The 14,518-nt window shown below is 47.1% G+C and overlaps 9 protein-coding genes across 10 annotated transcripts; 6 read left to right on the forward strand and 3 right to left on the reverse strand.

Annotated features, from left to right (window-relative positions):
* Positions 1-237: 237 nt before the first annotated feature.
* E1B28_011174 (uncharacterized protein) lies at positions 238-590 on the forward strand (the record flags this gene model as incomplete). The annotated part of the gene is made up of 2 exons (XM_043156179.1): positions 238-409; positions 466-590. 2 exons carry the CDS (start codon positions 238-240, stop codon positions 588-590), a joined length of 297 nt encoding a protein of 98 aa, XP_043005964.1.
* Positions 591-986: 396 nt separating this feature from the next.
* Positions 987-3,229, forward strand: E1B28_011175 (uncharacterized protein; the record flags this gene model as incomplete). Its single annotated transcript, XM_043156180.1, has 10 exons — positions 987-1,000; positions 1,064-1,095; positions 1,165-1,393; positions 1,449-2,004; positions 2,062-2,247; positions 2,311-2,325; positions 2,388-2,564; positions 2,618-2,704; positions 2,770-2,859; positions 2,915-3,229. The coding sequence occupies 10 exons, from the start codon at positions 987-989 to the stop codon at positions 3,227-3,229; spliced, it is 1,701 nt and encodes a 566-aa protein (XP_043005965.1).
* A 158-nt stretch (positions 3,230-3,387) lies between these two features.
* Positions 3,388-3,920, forward strand: E1B28_011176 (uncharacterized protein; the record flags this gene model as incomplete). Its single annotated transcript, XM_043156181.1, has 2 exons — positions 3,388-3,568; positions 3,624-3,920. The coding sequence occupies 2 exons, from the start codon at positions 3,388-3,390 to the stop codon at positions 3,803-3,805; spliced, it is 363 nt and encodes a 120-aa protein (XP_043005966.1). The 3' UTR covers positions 3,806-3,920.
* Positions 3,921-3,997: 77 nt separating this feature from the next.
* E1B28_011177 (uncharacterized protein) lies at positions 3,998-5,918 on the reverse strand. Its single transcript, XM_043156182.1, has 6 exons — positions 5,554-5,918; positions 5,389-5,490; positions 5,252-5,331; positions 4,891-5,198; positions 4,800-4,828; positions 3,998-4,749 (listed from the first exon to the last, which is right to left on the reverse strand). Exons 1-6 carry the CDS (start codon positions 5,736-5,738, stop codon positions 4,089-4,091), a joined length of 1,365 nt encoding a protein of 454 aa, XP_043005967.1. The 5' UTR covers positions 5,739-5,918; the 3' UTR covers positions 3,998-4,088.
* A 40-nt stretch (positions 5,919-5,958) lies between these two features.
* Positions 5,959-7,143, forward strand: E1B28_011178 (uncharacterized protein). The gene is made up of 6 exons (XM_043156183.1): positions 5,959-6,156; positions 6,219-6,271; positions 6,323-6,336; positions 6,390-6,564; positions 6,615-6,732; positions 6,802-7,143. Exons 1-6 carry the CDS (start codon positions 6,083-6,085, stop codon positions 6,938-6,940), a joined length of 573 nt encoding a protein of 190 aa, XP_043005968.1. The 5' UTR covers positions 5,959-6,082; the 3' UTR covers positions 6,941-7,143.
* A 151-nt stretch (positions 7,144-7,294) lies between these two features.
* Positions 7,295-8,343, forward strand: E1B28_011179 (uncharacterized protein). Of its 2 annotated transcripts, XM_043156185.1 has the most exons (7): positions 7,295-7,448; positions 7,499-7,510; positions 7,565-7,589; positions 7,642-7,761; positions 7,810-8,070; positions 8,127-8,152; positions 8,208-8,309. In XM_043156185.1, coding segments are annotated over exons 1-7 (534 nt in total). In that variant the 5' UTR covers positions 7,295-7,359; the 3' UTR covers positions 8,209-8,309. The 2 variants fall into 2 exon arrangements, with proteins under 2 accessions (XP_043005970.1, XP_043005969.1); XM_043156184.1 differs by having other exon boundaries at positions 8,127-8,343.
* Positions 8,344-8,672: 329 nt separating this feature from the next.
* PPH1 (Serine/threonine-protein phosphatase PP2A catalytic subunit) lies at positions 8,673-10,073 on the reverse strand (the record flags this gene model as incomplete). Its single annotated transcript, XM_043156186.1, has 7 exons — positions 8,673-8,774; positions 8,828-8,897; positions 8,952-9,069; positions 9,126-9,378; positions 9,492-9,791; positions 9,844-9,927; positions 9,987-10,073. The coding sequence occupies 7 exons, from the start codon at positions 10,071-10,073 to the stop codon at positions 8,772-8,774; spliced, it is 915 nt and encodes a 304-aa protein (XP_043005971.1). The 3' UTR covers positions 8,673-8,771.
* A 94-nt stretch (positions 10,074-10,167) lies between these two features.
* Positions 10,168-12,459, forward strand: CCT5 (T-complex protein 1 subunit epsilon). Its single transcript, XM_043156187.1, has 9 exons — positions 10,168-10,259; positions 10,312-10,383; positions 10,438-10,498; positions 10,561-10,725; positions 10,783-10,981; positions 11,033-11,495; positions 11,553-11,738; positions 11,796-12,259; positions 12,309-12,459. The coding sequence occupies exons 1-8, from the start codon at positions 10,224-10,226 to the stop codon at positions 11,958-11,960; spliced, it is 1,347 nt and encodes a 448-aa protein (XP_043005972.1). The 5' UTR covers positions 10,168-10,223; the 3' UTR covers positions 11,961-12,259; positions 12,309-12,459.
* On the reverse strand, positions 12,316-14,403 carry E1B28_011182 (uncharacterized protein). The gene is made up of 2 exons (XM_043156188.1): positions 13,831-14,403; positions 12,316-13,775 (listed from the first exon to the last, which is right to left on the reverse strand). The coding sequence occupies exon 2, from the start codon at positions 13,728-13,730 to the stop codon at positions 12,531-12,533; it is 1,200 nt and encodes a 399-aa protein (XP_043005973.1). The 5' UTR covers positions 13,731-13,775; positions 13,831-14,403; the 3' UTR covers positions 12,316-12,530.
* Between the last annotated feature and the right edge of the window lie 115 nt (positions 14,404-14,518).

Genomic DNA, 14,518 nt, shown 5'->3' on the forward strand with positions numbered 1-14,518 from the left:
AGCGTTGCCAGTCTCTTAGGCAACCGAGCACTCGGCGTAGCGGGGGGTCGGGCGGAAGGCTGTGCTGTATTAAACACGCTCACGGATATCATGTGCCACCGGCAGTCGCGTCGTTGTTCCTGTCTTGCTTTGCTTTATGCCACATATGTACTCACCACCCGTTGCCACCATTTCGCTCCTACACCTCATCCCGACATGACCTATACCTCACTTACAACCGCATCTTCAACATCAACCATGACTCACTTTTTCCTGCGAAACCCTCCATGGAGCGGGGGATCTTTGACAAGGCCGGAATGGTTTCAAGCTGTCAATCTGACCATTGCAAAGGGTCGGGAGGAGGCAGTTGGTGTCATTATTATTCTAGATTTGTTGATGAATGAAGGAAGGTGCATCAAAGTAAAACTCGGTCAGTCAAGGCCACTTCCAAGTTCCATGAACTGAAACCTCTTTCTTACTGAATAGTGCTCCGCGGCCAAGTTTTCACACTTCGAACGCTCCACCAAAAAATAATCAGGATCTCGATGAGTCAAACAGTACAGCTGTCGAACTCCGAGGGACCCGGATTGCGCTTGTGCTCCTCAAGTTGAGGGTGAACGCGGGTAAATATTCTGGGCACGTTTATTTCCAATATCAACACCCGAGGACAGTATGAATCACCCTCCCTATATCTGAACACAACACCGGTAATTCAACTTATAAAGGTGGTTTAAAGCCCCTTGATTGCTCCATTCTTTTCTTTCTCGCAGACATCAATCAGTTCCACGCAAGGAATCCGCCCTCGAATGATATACCTCTCCACCTTATTAACGGGGATAAGATTAAAAACCGGTTTTTCCGAACAACTGCAAGCAGCGGCTTGAAACGTCGGAGTTCTGATTATTTCTCAACTCAGATCTGGTTCAAATACCTTTGGCTTTCACCAACACTCACCCAACTTCCTTCTTCTCCCTCGCCACGACCCTATTCTTACTTCCTCGATAATAATGTCAGGACATGTGTGAGTAACGAGTCCATCATGTGGTAACTATCTCAGAAGACCTTCCTGACCAACTTCTCCCAGCAACATGATGGACGATGTCCTCATTTCCCAGCGTATGGTCCCCTTTACGCTCCCATCTTTACACCTCCGTTGACCCTCCTTTTCCCCCCTCGTTCACATAGTCCCTGTATCTATTCTCAGATCTTCCCTGAGGGTACTTGTTTCACAGTGGCCCGGTGCTAGGCAAACCTTTGTCGACCACGTCCGTGGTCGCCTGAATGGTTCTCCGCCGCCTTTCACTCCGCCAAAGGACTTGTTTGCTGGAAGTACCTCACTGGTGCGTTGCGCAGAGTACATGGCGTCTACACGCTGCCTCTTCTCCAGCAACCTCGCCAGCAACTCGTTACCATAGTGAGTGCATCCCAATTTACATCAACCTCAATAAGATCTTACTTAGGCCAATAAGTTTGGCCCACCTCATCAATGGGATCGTAGAAACTAATGCCCGATGGCAACCCAACAGCGGGCTAGAGGGGCTTCTTGAGAAAGCTTGTGGTGACATAGTACAAGCTATTCAGGCACTCAAGGAATCGTTACTTGCTAGCATCGACTCAGGGGCGAGGAAGCAGGAGCTTCAGACTAACTTGACCCACCTTTCGGATGCTCTTTGGGGATGCGAACACTACTGCGTATCTAACGGTCTCTCCTATCCCTTCACTCGGGCGCAACTCCAGGTGGACGACTTTATTGCCTTGGCTTTCCCAGAGGGACAAGTGAGGTCGGATAGTACCTCGAGCCCCTCGATGACGACTACGGAGCCGATAGACGTCGCTATCGACCCGATTATTGCCGGGTCTCTAGAACACATTCAGCTAGGTTCACTCACGATACCGAGGTTGCTCAATGGGCTGTGGCAAATGTCGTCTCCGGCGTGGGGATGTGCATCGAGCATCAAGCAAATCGCTGCACTGTCCCAACTGATACAAGCAGGTTTGGTCGTGACCGATATGGCTGACCACTACGTACGACATTCATTTCGTCCTTCCACGAGTTCTGATCTGATCAAAACCCCGGGATAGGGAGACGCTGAGTTGATTTACGGGGGATTCAGAAATCGACTGAAACCCGAAGTGCGCGAGCGCGCGCTGGCGGCCTCCAAGTGGTGTGTCTTCCGATCCCTAAAGGAGCCCGTGACTCAGGAACTAGTCTTCAATGCGGTTCAAGAGCGGGCTCGTAGGCTCAAAGGGAGAATCGATATTTTGCAAGTAAGTCACCGGTGTGAGGAAGAGGACCGAGGACTCAATTCTGATATCGATCTTTTTCCCTAGTTCCACTGGAATAATGTAAGAACCCGAACTGAATATTGGTTAATACCGACTCGCATGATTCTAACCGCGCCATGTAGTACGAAGACAAGAACTACCTTCCTGTACTGGCCGAACTCGTGAAGCTCACCAAATCACATGCTTATTTGGTCTCTCACATTGGGCTGTGTAATTTTGACGCCGAACACACGGATGAAGTGTGTCGCTATCTTCTAGAAAAGGTGGGGGAAGTAGGGATCATTTCAAATCAAGTTCAAGTGAGTACATCGCTGGGATTTGTGGTCACAAACTAACTGGGTCTGTACTTCAGTTTTCGCTAATTGACAGCCGACCCTTGTTTAAAATGATTGGAGTTTGTGAAATGTATGGTATCAAGCTACTAACGTATGGGACCTTTGTGAGCATCGTTGCATTTTTAATACCTACCTTTAGGCAAGTGGAACTGACGGCACCGTGGAACAGTGTGGCGGTTTCCTTTCGGACAAATGGCTCGGAGTTAAGTCTCCGGAAATCTATTGTGAAGCCGTTGGGTTGACTCCCTCTCAGCGGAAGGTCAGTCTCGTGCAAATTAGAAATTGACACGAGGGTATTAATCACATCATTCCAGTACTACGATGTTATATCGACTTGGGGTTCCTGGTCAGATCTACAGGCTCTTCTCTATACACTCAAGATTATCGCAGATAAGCACAGAGTCGACGTATCCAATGTCGCTGCACGATGGGTTCTTGACTGTCCTGCAGTCGGGGCTGTGATTGTCGGAACTCGGCTGGGTGTTTCGAGTAATGTCCGGTCAAATCTGCAAGTGTTCTCCTTCCAGTTGGACGAGGAGGACAAGAAAAAGTTGGAAGCTGTGGCTCTGGGTAATCGCGCGAGAAACTTGTATGAAAGAATAGGGGACTGCGGGACAGAATATCGATGAGCGCCATTCGACCCATATATTGTGCTGTCTTTTTTTTTTTTTAGATTATTTTGTAAGTCGTCATCGTGCTATGTTCTCTATCAGTATTCTACTCTGTATATTATAATATAACGCTTGGTGTGATTTCCCTGAGGAAGCCAAAGAGAGTAAATCAAATCATGATCTTGCAGCCGCCCATGACCATGGACGACTCGTTTCAACTTTTCGACCTTCGGGTCGAAGTCATCTGTCCTCCGGGAGCACGTATCATGTGCGGCGCGAAGGAGGGTGATTATTTCACTCTAGAAGGAGAAATGTTGCGATTACCTCAGGGAGTTGGATTCTCTATCTATTCTTTAGGTGGGTAATGGGTAATAAAAAACCTCGGTCTCTGAGTCGAAACCTCTTGTCACAGGTGCAATACTTCCCTTGCTAGCCGCAAAACAGAGAATGACACATCCGAATGATTGGATGTCAACCGATGCAATCGTTGCTTGCCCTGACCCAAACTGCAAGTCCCAACTTCGAATCGTTCGAACAGGGCTTCGAACATTCAGACATTCGGAGACTACTGTGGTTCCGACGACAGCAGATTGACACTGGGAACGGGGTTGGACGGGTTTGAAAAATGTCTTGTGTGCAGCAGGGCCATAATATAGCACACGAGGTTTTAAATTGTCAATGTCAATGTCAACCGCCAGCCTCAATCGGAACTTTTCAACTGACCTCGGATACCATTCTTATTACCGGCTTCGCAAAAGAATAACGACCGCTGTCCCAATAGAAAAAGCACCTCATTGATTATTCAGTTTGTTTGATATTCTATTTCACTTGGAATGTAAAGCATCAACGAAGCACAAGACGACAACACAGGCCCAAACTAAAGACCCTGGAAAACACCACTTTCACCTCTGTTCCCATCTATCAAGCCACCACCTTCAACCTCTTTACATCCCAGGTGTGAGGTTCCAGGTTCTCTAATCCATCCTTCACTATCCACGAATATCCTTTCTCCCCTCTGGACGTCAGATTCCCAATGGATGTCATCAACCAACATTCTCAACCATTCCAATACAGGTTTGGTCGTCCATCGATCTCCTGATGCATCCTTGAACCAGCCCAAATGCCCACCTCCAGCGGTGAGAGTCATAACCACATACGGATTTCCGTGTCCGTTCGTGAATGTCGGGACCAGTTGCACGATTGGGTCATCAGCGGAATTGATACCGAGATAGGGTACTTTGATATCGTTGACCATTCTATGACTTGATACGTAGTCATAATAATCGCCTACGCTGATAAATGGAAAGTATAATCCTTTTCCTTTCCAACCTGGTCGACCACCGACGTGTCTGGTAAAAGCACAGTCAAAAGCCTTTAAGTGAGGGTATTTCAAGTTCACGGCACGGTTTACGGCTTCGACCATGGGATGGCCGGGATGGTTGATTGCTAAGGCTTTCTGGTGCCGTAGGACAAGATTCTGGATGTTGGTGCCAAGCGCTCGGTGGTAGACGTTATGGCCGATAAAGCTTGCATCGAGGCTGGATGAAGTAAATCAGAGAGAGAATATACAAAGGAAGGGGGAACTCACGCATCGCTATTGGCATGAAAGTCCCATGGCTGTAGGTAATATTTAAGAGGATGCACTAAATCGGCCAAAATGAATTCAGAAAAGGACTGACGTTGGCTAACGCACAAGCCGACCAGAGACGACTGTTCTCTCCCTCCTCTGCGATATATCTTGTCACATGGTTTGCTCCAAGCGAAAAACCGAGCCCATGCAATTGTGCGCGAGGAAATTTATAAGATAGATATATCAGGGCCTGACGGATATCCTCTGTCTCCCCAGCTGTATAGAACGTCGGAGAAGTGACAGGAACGCCCCCACAACCACGATGATTGACAACAACGGCGCGATATCCCAGCCCCCCTCGGTTTACCGGAGTAATTACACGGGCTAGAATGGCTTTCACGTAAGGCTCGTAGGAACCTACAAAGATACAAGGTCAGGCTGGCTCTTGATGCGTAGCGTGACAAACGCACCTCCGGTTAAACCAGGCAGCACTACAATAATGGGAGTCTCATCTGGAAGCTTCTCATCTATTGGAGTAAAGTCTAAACCTCTGAGCAATAGTTTGAGTTTCGGGATGACGATAGAAGACGGATGGAAGTTTACTCACAGCGTACCACCATCAATCAAACGTATGTGTTGTCGTCGATACCAAACTTTGTCGGTCGCGAACAATCCAGGATACAGGCTATAGAAGGTTTGAACATGGCCACTATTTCCGGTGGTTAGCAGAGTTTTCCGAAATGTAGAAAATTTCTCCTTTTTTGCAACCCACCTGTTCAAGTAAAACGTCGTTTCGAATGGTGTAAAAAGACTCGGACATCTGGTCTTGACGAGGTCTTCTAGAGATGCTGATGAACCGTGCTGATGGGATTTAGCAAGTAATCTGAGAGGGTTGGGGGCAAAATGGACTACGGTGTCATCATTGCCACGTCTTCGAAAACGGCAGAAGAGAGCCATGAATGACGGGAACGAGAGAAAGAGATTAGCAACTCATCATGCATTAACTCCAGAGCCACTCTTTTATCTTTTCCTGTGCTACTCGACATGTGGTATGTACCAATTCCGCAGAACACCCAACGTTTGAAGCCTTGTTTGTTGGCGTGTTGCGGCCGTTCATTATCACTGTCAGCGGATGAGATAACGTGCAGCTCTCATGACGTTGTCAAAGCTCAGCCTCGGTTGCTTCCCTCCACATCCCTCCACATAAAGTTTACTATACCTATTGTCAGGACTGGTTTGAATTTAGTGTTTTTGCCAGCCCTCTCGTCCATCGAGAACACATATCTCTTCCAACACAACGAATGAAGTTCGCTATCTCTGTCCTCTCCATCGTTACTGGTGCTCTTGGCCAGTCATCGCTCACCATGAACGCTCCGTAAGCTTCTTCTCCTCCTCAGTGTCCGTAGATAGATAGATAAGATGGATAGATTTCTTCAGCACCAATTTGGTCGCTTGTCAGCCTGTGCAGATCGCTTGGATAGGAGGTACTCGTAAGTGCTGAACCACTCTCTTGCGCATTCTCTGTTCATTGTAATTTTCAGCACCTTATTTCGTTGTATGTACATCTCATGTTTCCGCACTCAGCATCATCATGACAAATTTTTGCAGAGCGTTCAAGATGGTAACAACCCTTCTGGCACTGCTCTCCAGTCGTTCCCGCAGCAAAACGGTACCGCTCTGAGCTGGACGGTCAACGTTCAAGCTGGAACCAGTCTTGTCCTCCAACTTCATGATAGCAGCGGTCAGACAAGTAAGACCGCCCCCATAGCCGTTCAACCTGGATGTGAGTGATTCACCATTTTTTTTTTCATGTGCTCAATTCCCTTTCTTTAGCTTCGGACGACTGCGTTGGCCGGTCTGTGTCTGTATCTGGTGGTGGAACCGGCCAACCTACCAACACCAACACCCAAGCTTCTACTACCGGCGCTGGCACTGCTACCAACACGCAAACGTGAGATTGACTCTCATGAAGTTTTGACCTTTTCATCAATCCTTTTCATCAATCTAACTTGTTCAGCAGAAACACCGGCACTACTCCCACTAAAACTGGAACTGGAACAAGTGCTACAGCCACGAGCAGCTCCAACGCAGCCTCCTCGAACTTTGAATTCGGTGCCGCTGGTATTGTTGGTGCTGCTCTTCTCGCTCTCCTTGCTTAGTACTTAGTAAAAGACACTGTGGATTGCATATTGGTGTTATCTTTTGAATATCACTAACTATCGCCTCATCGACTTCTCAGAGTCATAGTCCTTCCTTTTTACTTGTGGTGTTGACCGATTAGTTTTTCTCTTCACCGTTAAACTTACTCATACGCCTTGCGGGAGCACTCCAGTTTGTCATACCAAAAATTTTCTCTTTAAAGTACACATCCGCGTGATGCGTGGGAATTCACATAAAAGGTTGCGAACCGGACAGTTTGTTCGTGTTTGGCATGCGCAGATTGCTCACCGATTACACCTAGTGACGTCACCTCCTTCCCTGCACCATTATGGATTATAAAAGAACTGAAACTTGAGCAAGGTCACCTGTTTATCATTTCATTTCCGTTTTGCGCCTAATCCTTTCAACTTCTACCACCATGTCAGCACTCATGAAAAACACCGTTCGATACACGATGAGACCTCATCGTTTATTAGCAAACAATGCCGCCCGGTCCCTTTCTACAAGGTAACTAATTTCGCATTCACCGACACAGATTTGCCGCTGACATCTTCAAGACGTTATTCTAGGTTCGAGTTCATTTCCTCAAGTTTCATTTAACTAGCCTCACAGAAAGCATGAAGTACCATGCATGATAATGACCCAGTGGTACGTTCGTCAATTTCAATTCAGTTTACTTCTCCAACCGGAAATGTCTCAGACTCTTGAGACGGAAAAGCAACGCAACCTCAGTCGAACGCAGCACAAGACTTCTACCCCTCACGCTAACGCACCAGGGTGGAACGAAAGCCTCGCGACTTCCTCCGAGGCTTCTGTCAAGGTGCTTCTATCTTAACATGTTCAGAAACTCCACCTGACATGTTTCTAGGCCGATCGTTCAGACGGTAGTCCGACTCAGGCCGAAACCGTGGAATACATTCTCAATCGGCACAGTCCCGACGACCGTGTTCACACGCAGGCTACGTTTGTCAAAGATGTCGTTGAAGGGCCCTTGGGTGCAAAGAGGGACGAAGTATCGGGACCGTTGGGAACCGCAGAAGGTCGTGAAGACACGGAGACTCTTGTGAAGCGGACTGTCCGCGAAGAAACTACAGAGGTCAAGCGGGGTGCCACTTCCAGTGAGGAAAATGTCGGTGTTAACTTGTAATATTCTGGGAGATGACTCGCTTAACGTGCCTTTTACAGGTGAAAGCTGATCGAGGGGAAATTTAGTTAGAATTCATCTTTCCGGATCATATATGGTCGTCAATTCAAGGTGTATCATAGGATTTTGATCTCGTTCCTCTGGGTCCGGGGTTTGTCTCGAGGTTGTCACGGAGAAGCCTCTTGATAGAATAGTTTCAAGCAAAATTATCCCATGTCTAGTTCCTTGTATGGTGTTGATGCCGACGCCGAGTCCCTTGAGCAGCTGCATCGCGAAATTTGTAAAGACCGACAAAAGCGCCTTTAATGTTAATTGGGTCCTATCCTTTTCAAAAGCTGATCGGAAGCAAAGCATAAAACGGAAAGCAGAGAACGAGGAGCGAGTAGTATCCGAATCGAATCGAATAAGTTGCGACAGTTGCGTGAATATAGAACATGGACACGTTACTTTAATGGGTTACAATTTGCTTGGACGAATGCACGGAACAAGAGAAAAGGAAAAGATGAATTCATCGTGATTGTAGGGATTGATGCACTTGAGTGGGGACAAAAGAACGATGGACTTAGGACGATAAGAATTTTGCAGGAATCGTGCTCGGTTCTGACGGTCTTGTGAGATAAGTATATGGGTGTCTCTCCACGGAGGGTGAATGTAAGGAAACTCTGTATATATTCTTGTGTAGGTAATCACTGACAAAAAAGTTGGTCAGCTTTCGCTGTTGGAGCTGGGGTGAAATGCTTACGAGGAAATAATCCGGTACACGCCTTGACACGAGAGGCTCTCCTGCTCGTGGAGCAGGATCGAATTGAAGGCTATCGAAACCGTCATCAGGCGGAAGACAAACAAAAAATCACCATGCAACTCACAAACTGTAAGATAATTTCTCATCTATCTCCATGATCGCTGCTTGGTTCCCACATCTATAACAATAATTCGGTGCACTGAAGATAGTCACTACATTTCTATCTTGCCCCCAGCTGTAGCCTGTTTTTCAGAAAATTAATCGGCTTTGCCAAGGGTCTATTTGCAGATAGGCATACCCTCCATGACCAACTGATGGGCTCGAGCAACAAGAGTGAGTCCATTGTTGTGATTGAAAGCCTCGGATATGTCTTGACCGAAGGTATAACCTGCCCCACGAGGCGAGATGCCCCATCCACAACGGTCATCGGGGTCGGACCAGAGGAGATCGCACATAGGTCCTTCATGGGGTACTTCTTGCACCCGGTCAATGGAGCGAACGTGGTCTAGGGTATCAATAGATGGGGAGAGACCACCATGTAAGCAGAATATCTGTGCAAACATAACGCCAGAGTCAGTCACACGAGTATTGAAAGGGAGTATATGGGAAGGATGGTAGCAAAGTGTGATCCATAAGCAAGGAAAACGCAGGGAGACGAACGCACTTGATTGTCAATCAGGGCAGTGAGGGGAAGATAATCGAAGAGATCGGTAAAGAATCGCCAGACGTTGGCATTCCCGTATTTTCGCAAACACTCGTCGTAAAATCCATAAACTTGAGTAATTTGTCTTGACTCGTGGTTTCCTCGTAAGATGGTGACTCGGTCGCGGAAACGCAGCTTCATGGCCACAAGTAACGTTACAGTTTCCACTGAGTAGTATCCACGATCAACATAATCGCCCATAAATAGGTAATTTGTGTCAGGTGAGTTCCCTCCGATTCGGAAGAGCTCTGAGAGGTCGTGCTGTACAGAACTTTCATGAGAGGCCAGCGAGAAGGAGGAAGGGGAAACGCACAAATTGACCATGTATATCTCCACATACAGTGACCGGACATCTTACAGGTTGTACATTCGACTCTTCCATCAAAATCTCCCTCGTCTACGGATATCGTGAAAGCATCAGCCGACCTACATGTATGAATTAGGCTTGAGACAAACCTTTTCACAGAGTCGTTTTACGTCTTGCTCCGATAGTTGTTTGCACTGAGATAGTTGCTCGATCCACCCGTCAATTTCTGCTTCCATACTGATCTATTCCTAGTCGTACGAATTCTTCGATTTTAGTAGTCGGGAAACGAGGGCAAGGGGGAAAGGTGTGACTGTTTGTGACTGTCACGGTTTCCATTTATCCTCTTCATCCTTTCCAAATTTCGCGACGCGTACTCTTGCACGAAAATGGCTGAACCTCAGGCGGTGTATGCGACTGACGAGGTGATTTGTACATGATATAAGGGTGTCTAATCCGTATAACTAACTAATTTAGTACGGACGACCGTTCATCATCGTCAGAGAACAAGCAAGGAAAACTAGATCGTATGGTGTAGAGGCTATTAAGGTCGAGGAATTCCATTCTATATTCCCATATCTCTCTAATTGACATATTGAAAAGTCGCATATTCTAGCAGCAAGAACAGTTGCGAACATTATCCGAACATCGCTAGGGCCAAGAGGTTAACATTCAGAAACCTTGTCATCGACGAATGAAAACGCTCAATGAAAATTTGATTGTTAGGGCTCGATAAAATTCTCATTTCCCCCGATGGCGAAATCACGGTGACGAACGATGGTGCAACGATATTAGGCCAAATGGAAGTTGAGCATCAAATAGCAAAACTTCTTGTTCAACTTTCAAAAAGTCAAGACGATGAGATTGGAGATGGAACAACTGGTGTCGTTGGTTCGTCCTGTTAAACAAACGGTCAGATTGCTATCTCACTGACTCTAATCCCTTAAGTTCTGGCCGGTGCGCTGCTGGAAGAAAGCGAATCCCTTCTCGATCGAGGAATTCATCCTATTCGAATCGCCGATGGCTTCGATCGTGCATGTACAGTCGCCGTCGAAGAACTGAATCGGATTTCAGATCGAGTAGAATTCACAAAGACCGACACTGAGAATCTCCTGAAGACTGCCATGACGAGTTTAGGCAGTAAAATGTAAGTGACTTTCTCTTCTCAAGAACTCAGTGTACTCAATGGCCCTCATAGAGTGTCTAAGGAGCATCAGCAGTTCGCTCAGATTGCCGTGGATGCCGTCCTACAAGTAGCAGACCTAGAGCGCCGCGACGTCCCCTTCGATCTCATCAAGGTCGAAGGGAAAGTCGGTGGGTCTTTGGCGGATACAATGTTGATCAAAGGCGTCTTGATCGACAAAGATATGTCGCATCCCCAAATGCCCCATTCTGTGGAAGATGCCCGTCTCGCTATCCTGACATGCCCATTCGAACCGCCAAGACCAAAGACAAAACATCACCTTGATATCACCAGTGTCGATGAATACAAGAAACTGAGGGATTATGAGAAGGAGAAATTCGCAGATATGATAAAGAGGGTGAAGGACACGGGCGCAAATCTGGTCATATGTCAATGGGGATTCGACGATGAAGCAAACCATTTATTAATGCAGAACGACCTACCCGCAGTTAGGTGGGTTGGTGGTCCAGAAATGGAGGTCTGCGTTATCGTTACTCGCCTTTCGACATATCTATTGATTTTTCGTCCTTTTTAGCTCATCGCGATCGCTACCCAGGGTCGTATCGTACCTAGATTTGAAGACCTCACAGCTGCGAAACTCGGTAAAGCCGGGATTGTAAGGGAATTATCGTTCGGTACTACAAGAGACAAGATGTTAGTGATTGAAAAATGTGCAAACACTCGAGCGGTAACCATCTTTGTTCGTGGAAGTAATAAGATGGTAAATTAGCACATCGTCTGGCTTCCAGTCCTTCGCTTACGCATTCAACTTTCTTAGATCGTCGATGAGGGAAAGAGAGCCCTTCACGACGCCATTTGTGCTGTCCGTAACCTCGTTGTAGACAACCGAGTTGTATACGGTGGTGGTGCAGCAGACATCAGTTGTTCGCTTGCCGTTTCGAAAGCCGCTGACGAGGTGAGTGTCCTCTCGAATGGCTATTGATGGTATTCACTCTACCATACACCAGATTCCGTCAATAGAGCAGTACGCTATGCGCGCATATGCATCGGCACTCGATTCTGTTCCTTTAGCACTTGCAGAGAACAGCGGTCTCTCACCAATTGAAACTCTTGCCGAGGTAAAGAGTCGACAAATCAACGAAGGCAACACGCGTCTAGGTATCGATTGCAACGGACGAGGCGAAAATGACATGAGAAAACAGTTCGTGTATGACCCTCTCATCTCTAAAAGGCAACAGTACTTGCTCGCAACTCAGTTAGTACGAGCAGTCTTGAAAATAGGTGGGTTCCTTTGTCTGTATCAGTGTGCCCAGGCTCAATGTTGGCTCAGACGATGTAATCATCGCCGGGCAAGCTGAGGATTAAGGTGATGGGGTGCGATATAAATATACAGTGGCAGAAGTATATAATTTTAGATCAGGAGTGCAAAAAAATTCCAATGTAAAGTTACGTCAATGAATTCCGAAGGCTGAATGTTGAGAGTTGGGTCTTAAGTGGAAAATCGTGGCATCACACTCATCTGGTGTCGTCTAAATATTTACATGTCATATATCTATCCGTCCTCGAAGCGATAGGCATTTCCATCGCAAATCTGCTGGCAAACCACTATCTTTGATCCTGGCGCGGCTTGTATCAAGTCTTTCATTTCCTGGGCCGTTATCACCACGTTAATGAGTACGATCTCTTTGAGCCCACTAATTTTGGCGTTACAAAGTTCGTCCAGATCCGCCTTTGGATCTTCCAAAAACCGGGCAGTGAGGAAATCGACAATTTCTGGACCAGGCCACTGTCCCCTGGTTGTCGCACAAGGGAATTCCGTCTCGACTCTCACCTCCATTCTCTTCAAACTGGGACAGACCAGCGCGCTGAAAATCAATGCTAATGCATCCTGAGGATTACCCTTCCGCCATTTGATAATGACTGTGAGAGAACGAAGAACGGGAAGAACATTCCATCGACAGAAAGGTCCGGAGTCTGGCACGCCCAGCAGTTCAATGGTGAGATCGGTAAGAGTGGAGGAGCAGCGGGATAAGATCCCACAGTACCATAAACGGTGAAAGTGAAGCTGGGATACGATAGTGAGGGAAGTGAGGTGTTGGAAGTGAACTTCCAAGTGGCTCCGCTCGGTTGCGAATGATGAAGGCGGAGGTTTGGCTGGGAGATAGGGTGGCTCGTTGATAATCAGTGAGCGTAAATGAGACTGGGGTGCGTGTTGGACTCCAATGCCGTCCGAATAGTGAGCGCAAACCGTAGCGTCGAGGAGCTGGAAGAAAGACTTGGCCATAGTATCCCAACCTGCAGGTAAGGCGGCAGCGGTTACGTCCAATTCCTTCCAAGAATCAATGCTAGAGCCGAGGACGTTCATGAAGGTATTGAGTTCCCGTGAGTACGAGTAGTCGTCGTGATACCAGCCATGCACCCTTATTGTTATTCCTGTCTCTTTTGAGCGCGCAACGTACAATTCAAACCATTGCAGCGTGAGAGGTGATGCAAATCGCTTGGAATCTAATGAAATCGAGAAGGAAGACCATAGTTCGGGATCTTCCAACGCGATTTCACGCCATCGTTGACAAACACTGGCAATGTTTAAGGGAGAGGGTAATGTTGGTTCAGCTCCGGGCGCCTGGCTAAACGAGCAGAGATTCTTGGATGCAACGTCAGTGCGAGGGCCAATTGTAGACACCTCTGCGAAGATGGACAATAGGATTTCAGTGGGAAAGTCTAGCAGACGTGATGCGAGTGGGGTTGCCATGGATGAAGGAGATCTGTGAAGTGCAAGAATGCAATAAGAGGATAGCTAGAGTGAATTAGACCGAAAATGCCGGCAAGTAGTTTGAGGTATAACCACTCACATCCCTGTAGGAGGAACCAGTAGACCTTGAGATTCGTTCAACTCGGACTAGGGCCTATAGCTCCATGGCTGGCATGATCTAGAGACTTTATTGCGTGAGGTTTTGCTATTCTTCATAAGTGACTGCATCTTCGATTCAGGGTTTCAACCAGACAAAACAGTTGAAAATACTGTTTGCCGTATGCCTGTCAAGTAAGCCGAGCAGCAAGGTGCGCAAATTACAGCCTCGAGAAATTCCGCAGAGAAGCTCAAGCACAAGAAAACGAGAGTACTCGGATTCCAGATTACTTCGAAAACTCTAAGAGCAGATATTAATGAAAGAGAAGTTACACGCAAACGACGCCTGTCAGGAACAGACATGTGGATGCGATGGTGAAGCTTACTCCCTTACTAGGCCTGTAACTGACCTATCTGTGACGATGACAAACATGTACAGATACATGCTTGTCATCGTCATATAGGACCGGTTACAGGTCTACTCCCTTACGGCCCGGGGAGTAGACCTCACTTCGCTCTCCCAACCAAATGAGCTCTCCCGACTTTCGCCCTCGATGGACATGCAAGTACAGAAAACGCAAGTATTCAACCCTATAATTTTACGTATCAATAACCGATAGTTTTATTACAGCCAAATCACCCATTGAAGTGAGTGCTACCCACGCAGAGATTTTATTCGAGTCCTTTTGATA

Source organism: Marasmius oreades, chromosome 7 (genome assembly GCF_018924745.1).
Source record: "Marasmius oreades isolate 03SP1 chromosome 7, whole genome shotgun sequence".
NCBI lineage: Eukaryota > Fungi > Basidiomycota > Agaricomycetes > Agaricales > Marasmiaceae > Marasmius > Marasmius oreades.

Bases quoted from the DNA above. Each gene is read 5' to 3' on its own strand.
- E1B28_011177 (XM_043156182.1), bottom strand. From the start codon at position 5,738: ATGGCTCTCTTCTGCCGTTTTCGAAGACGTGGCAATGATGACACCGTA. The intron at 5,332-5,388 runs GTGAGTAAACTT...ACTATTGCTCAG, and splicing joins TTGATTGATGGTGGTACGCT to AGGTTTAGACTTTACTCCAA. The intron at 4,750-4,799 runs GTGAGTTCCCCC...TACTTCATCCAG, and splicing joins TTTCATGCCAATAGCGATGC to CCTCGATGCAAGCTTTATCG.
- E1B28_011178 (XM_043156183.1), top strand. From the start codon at position 6,083: ATGAAGTTCGCTATCTCTGTCCTCTCCATCGTTACTGGTGCTCTTGGC. The intron at 6,157-6,218 runs GTAAGCTTCTTC...AGATTTCTTCAG, and splicing joins TCGCTCACCATGAACGCTCC to CACCAATTTGGTCGCTTGTC. The intron at 6,733-6,801 runs GTGAGATTGACT...CTTGTTCAGCAG, and splicing joins ACTGCTACCAACACGCAAAC to AAACACCGGCACTACTCCCA.
- E1B28_011179 (XM_043156184.1), top strand. From the start codon at position 7,360: ATGTCAGCACTCATGAAAAACACCGTTCGATACACGATGAGACCTCAT. The intron at 7,590-7,641 runs GTACGTTCGTCA...GAAATGTCTCAG, and splicing joins TGCATGATAATGACCCAGTG to ACTCTTGAGACGGAAAAGCA. The intron at 8,071-8,126 runs GTCGGTGTTAAC...TGCCTTTTACAG, and splicing joins CCACTTCCAGTGAGGAAAAT to GTGAAAGCTGATCGAGGGGA.
- CCT5 (XM_043156187.1), top strand. From the start codon at position 10,224: ATGGCTGAACCTCAGGCGGTGTATGCGACTGACGAG. The intron at 10,499-10,560 runs GTTAACATTCAG...TTTGATTGTTAG, and splicing joins AACATCGCTAGGGCCAAGAG to GGCTCGATAAAATTCTCATT. The intron at 11,739-11,795 runs GTAAATTAGCAC...CAACTTTCTTAG, and splicing joins TTCGTGGAAGTAATAAGATG to ATCGTCGATGAGGGAAAGAG.
- E1B28_011182 (XM_043156188.1), bottom strand. From the start codon at position 13,730: ATGGCAACCCCACTCGCATCACGTCTGCTAGACTTTCCCACTGAAATC.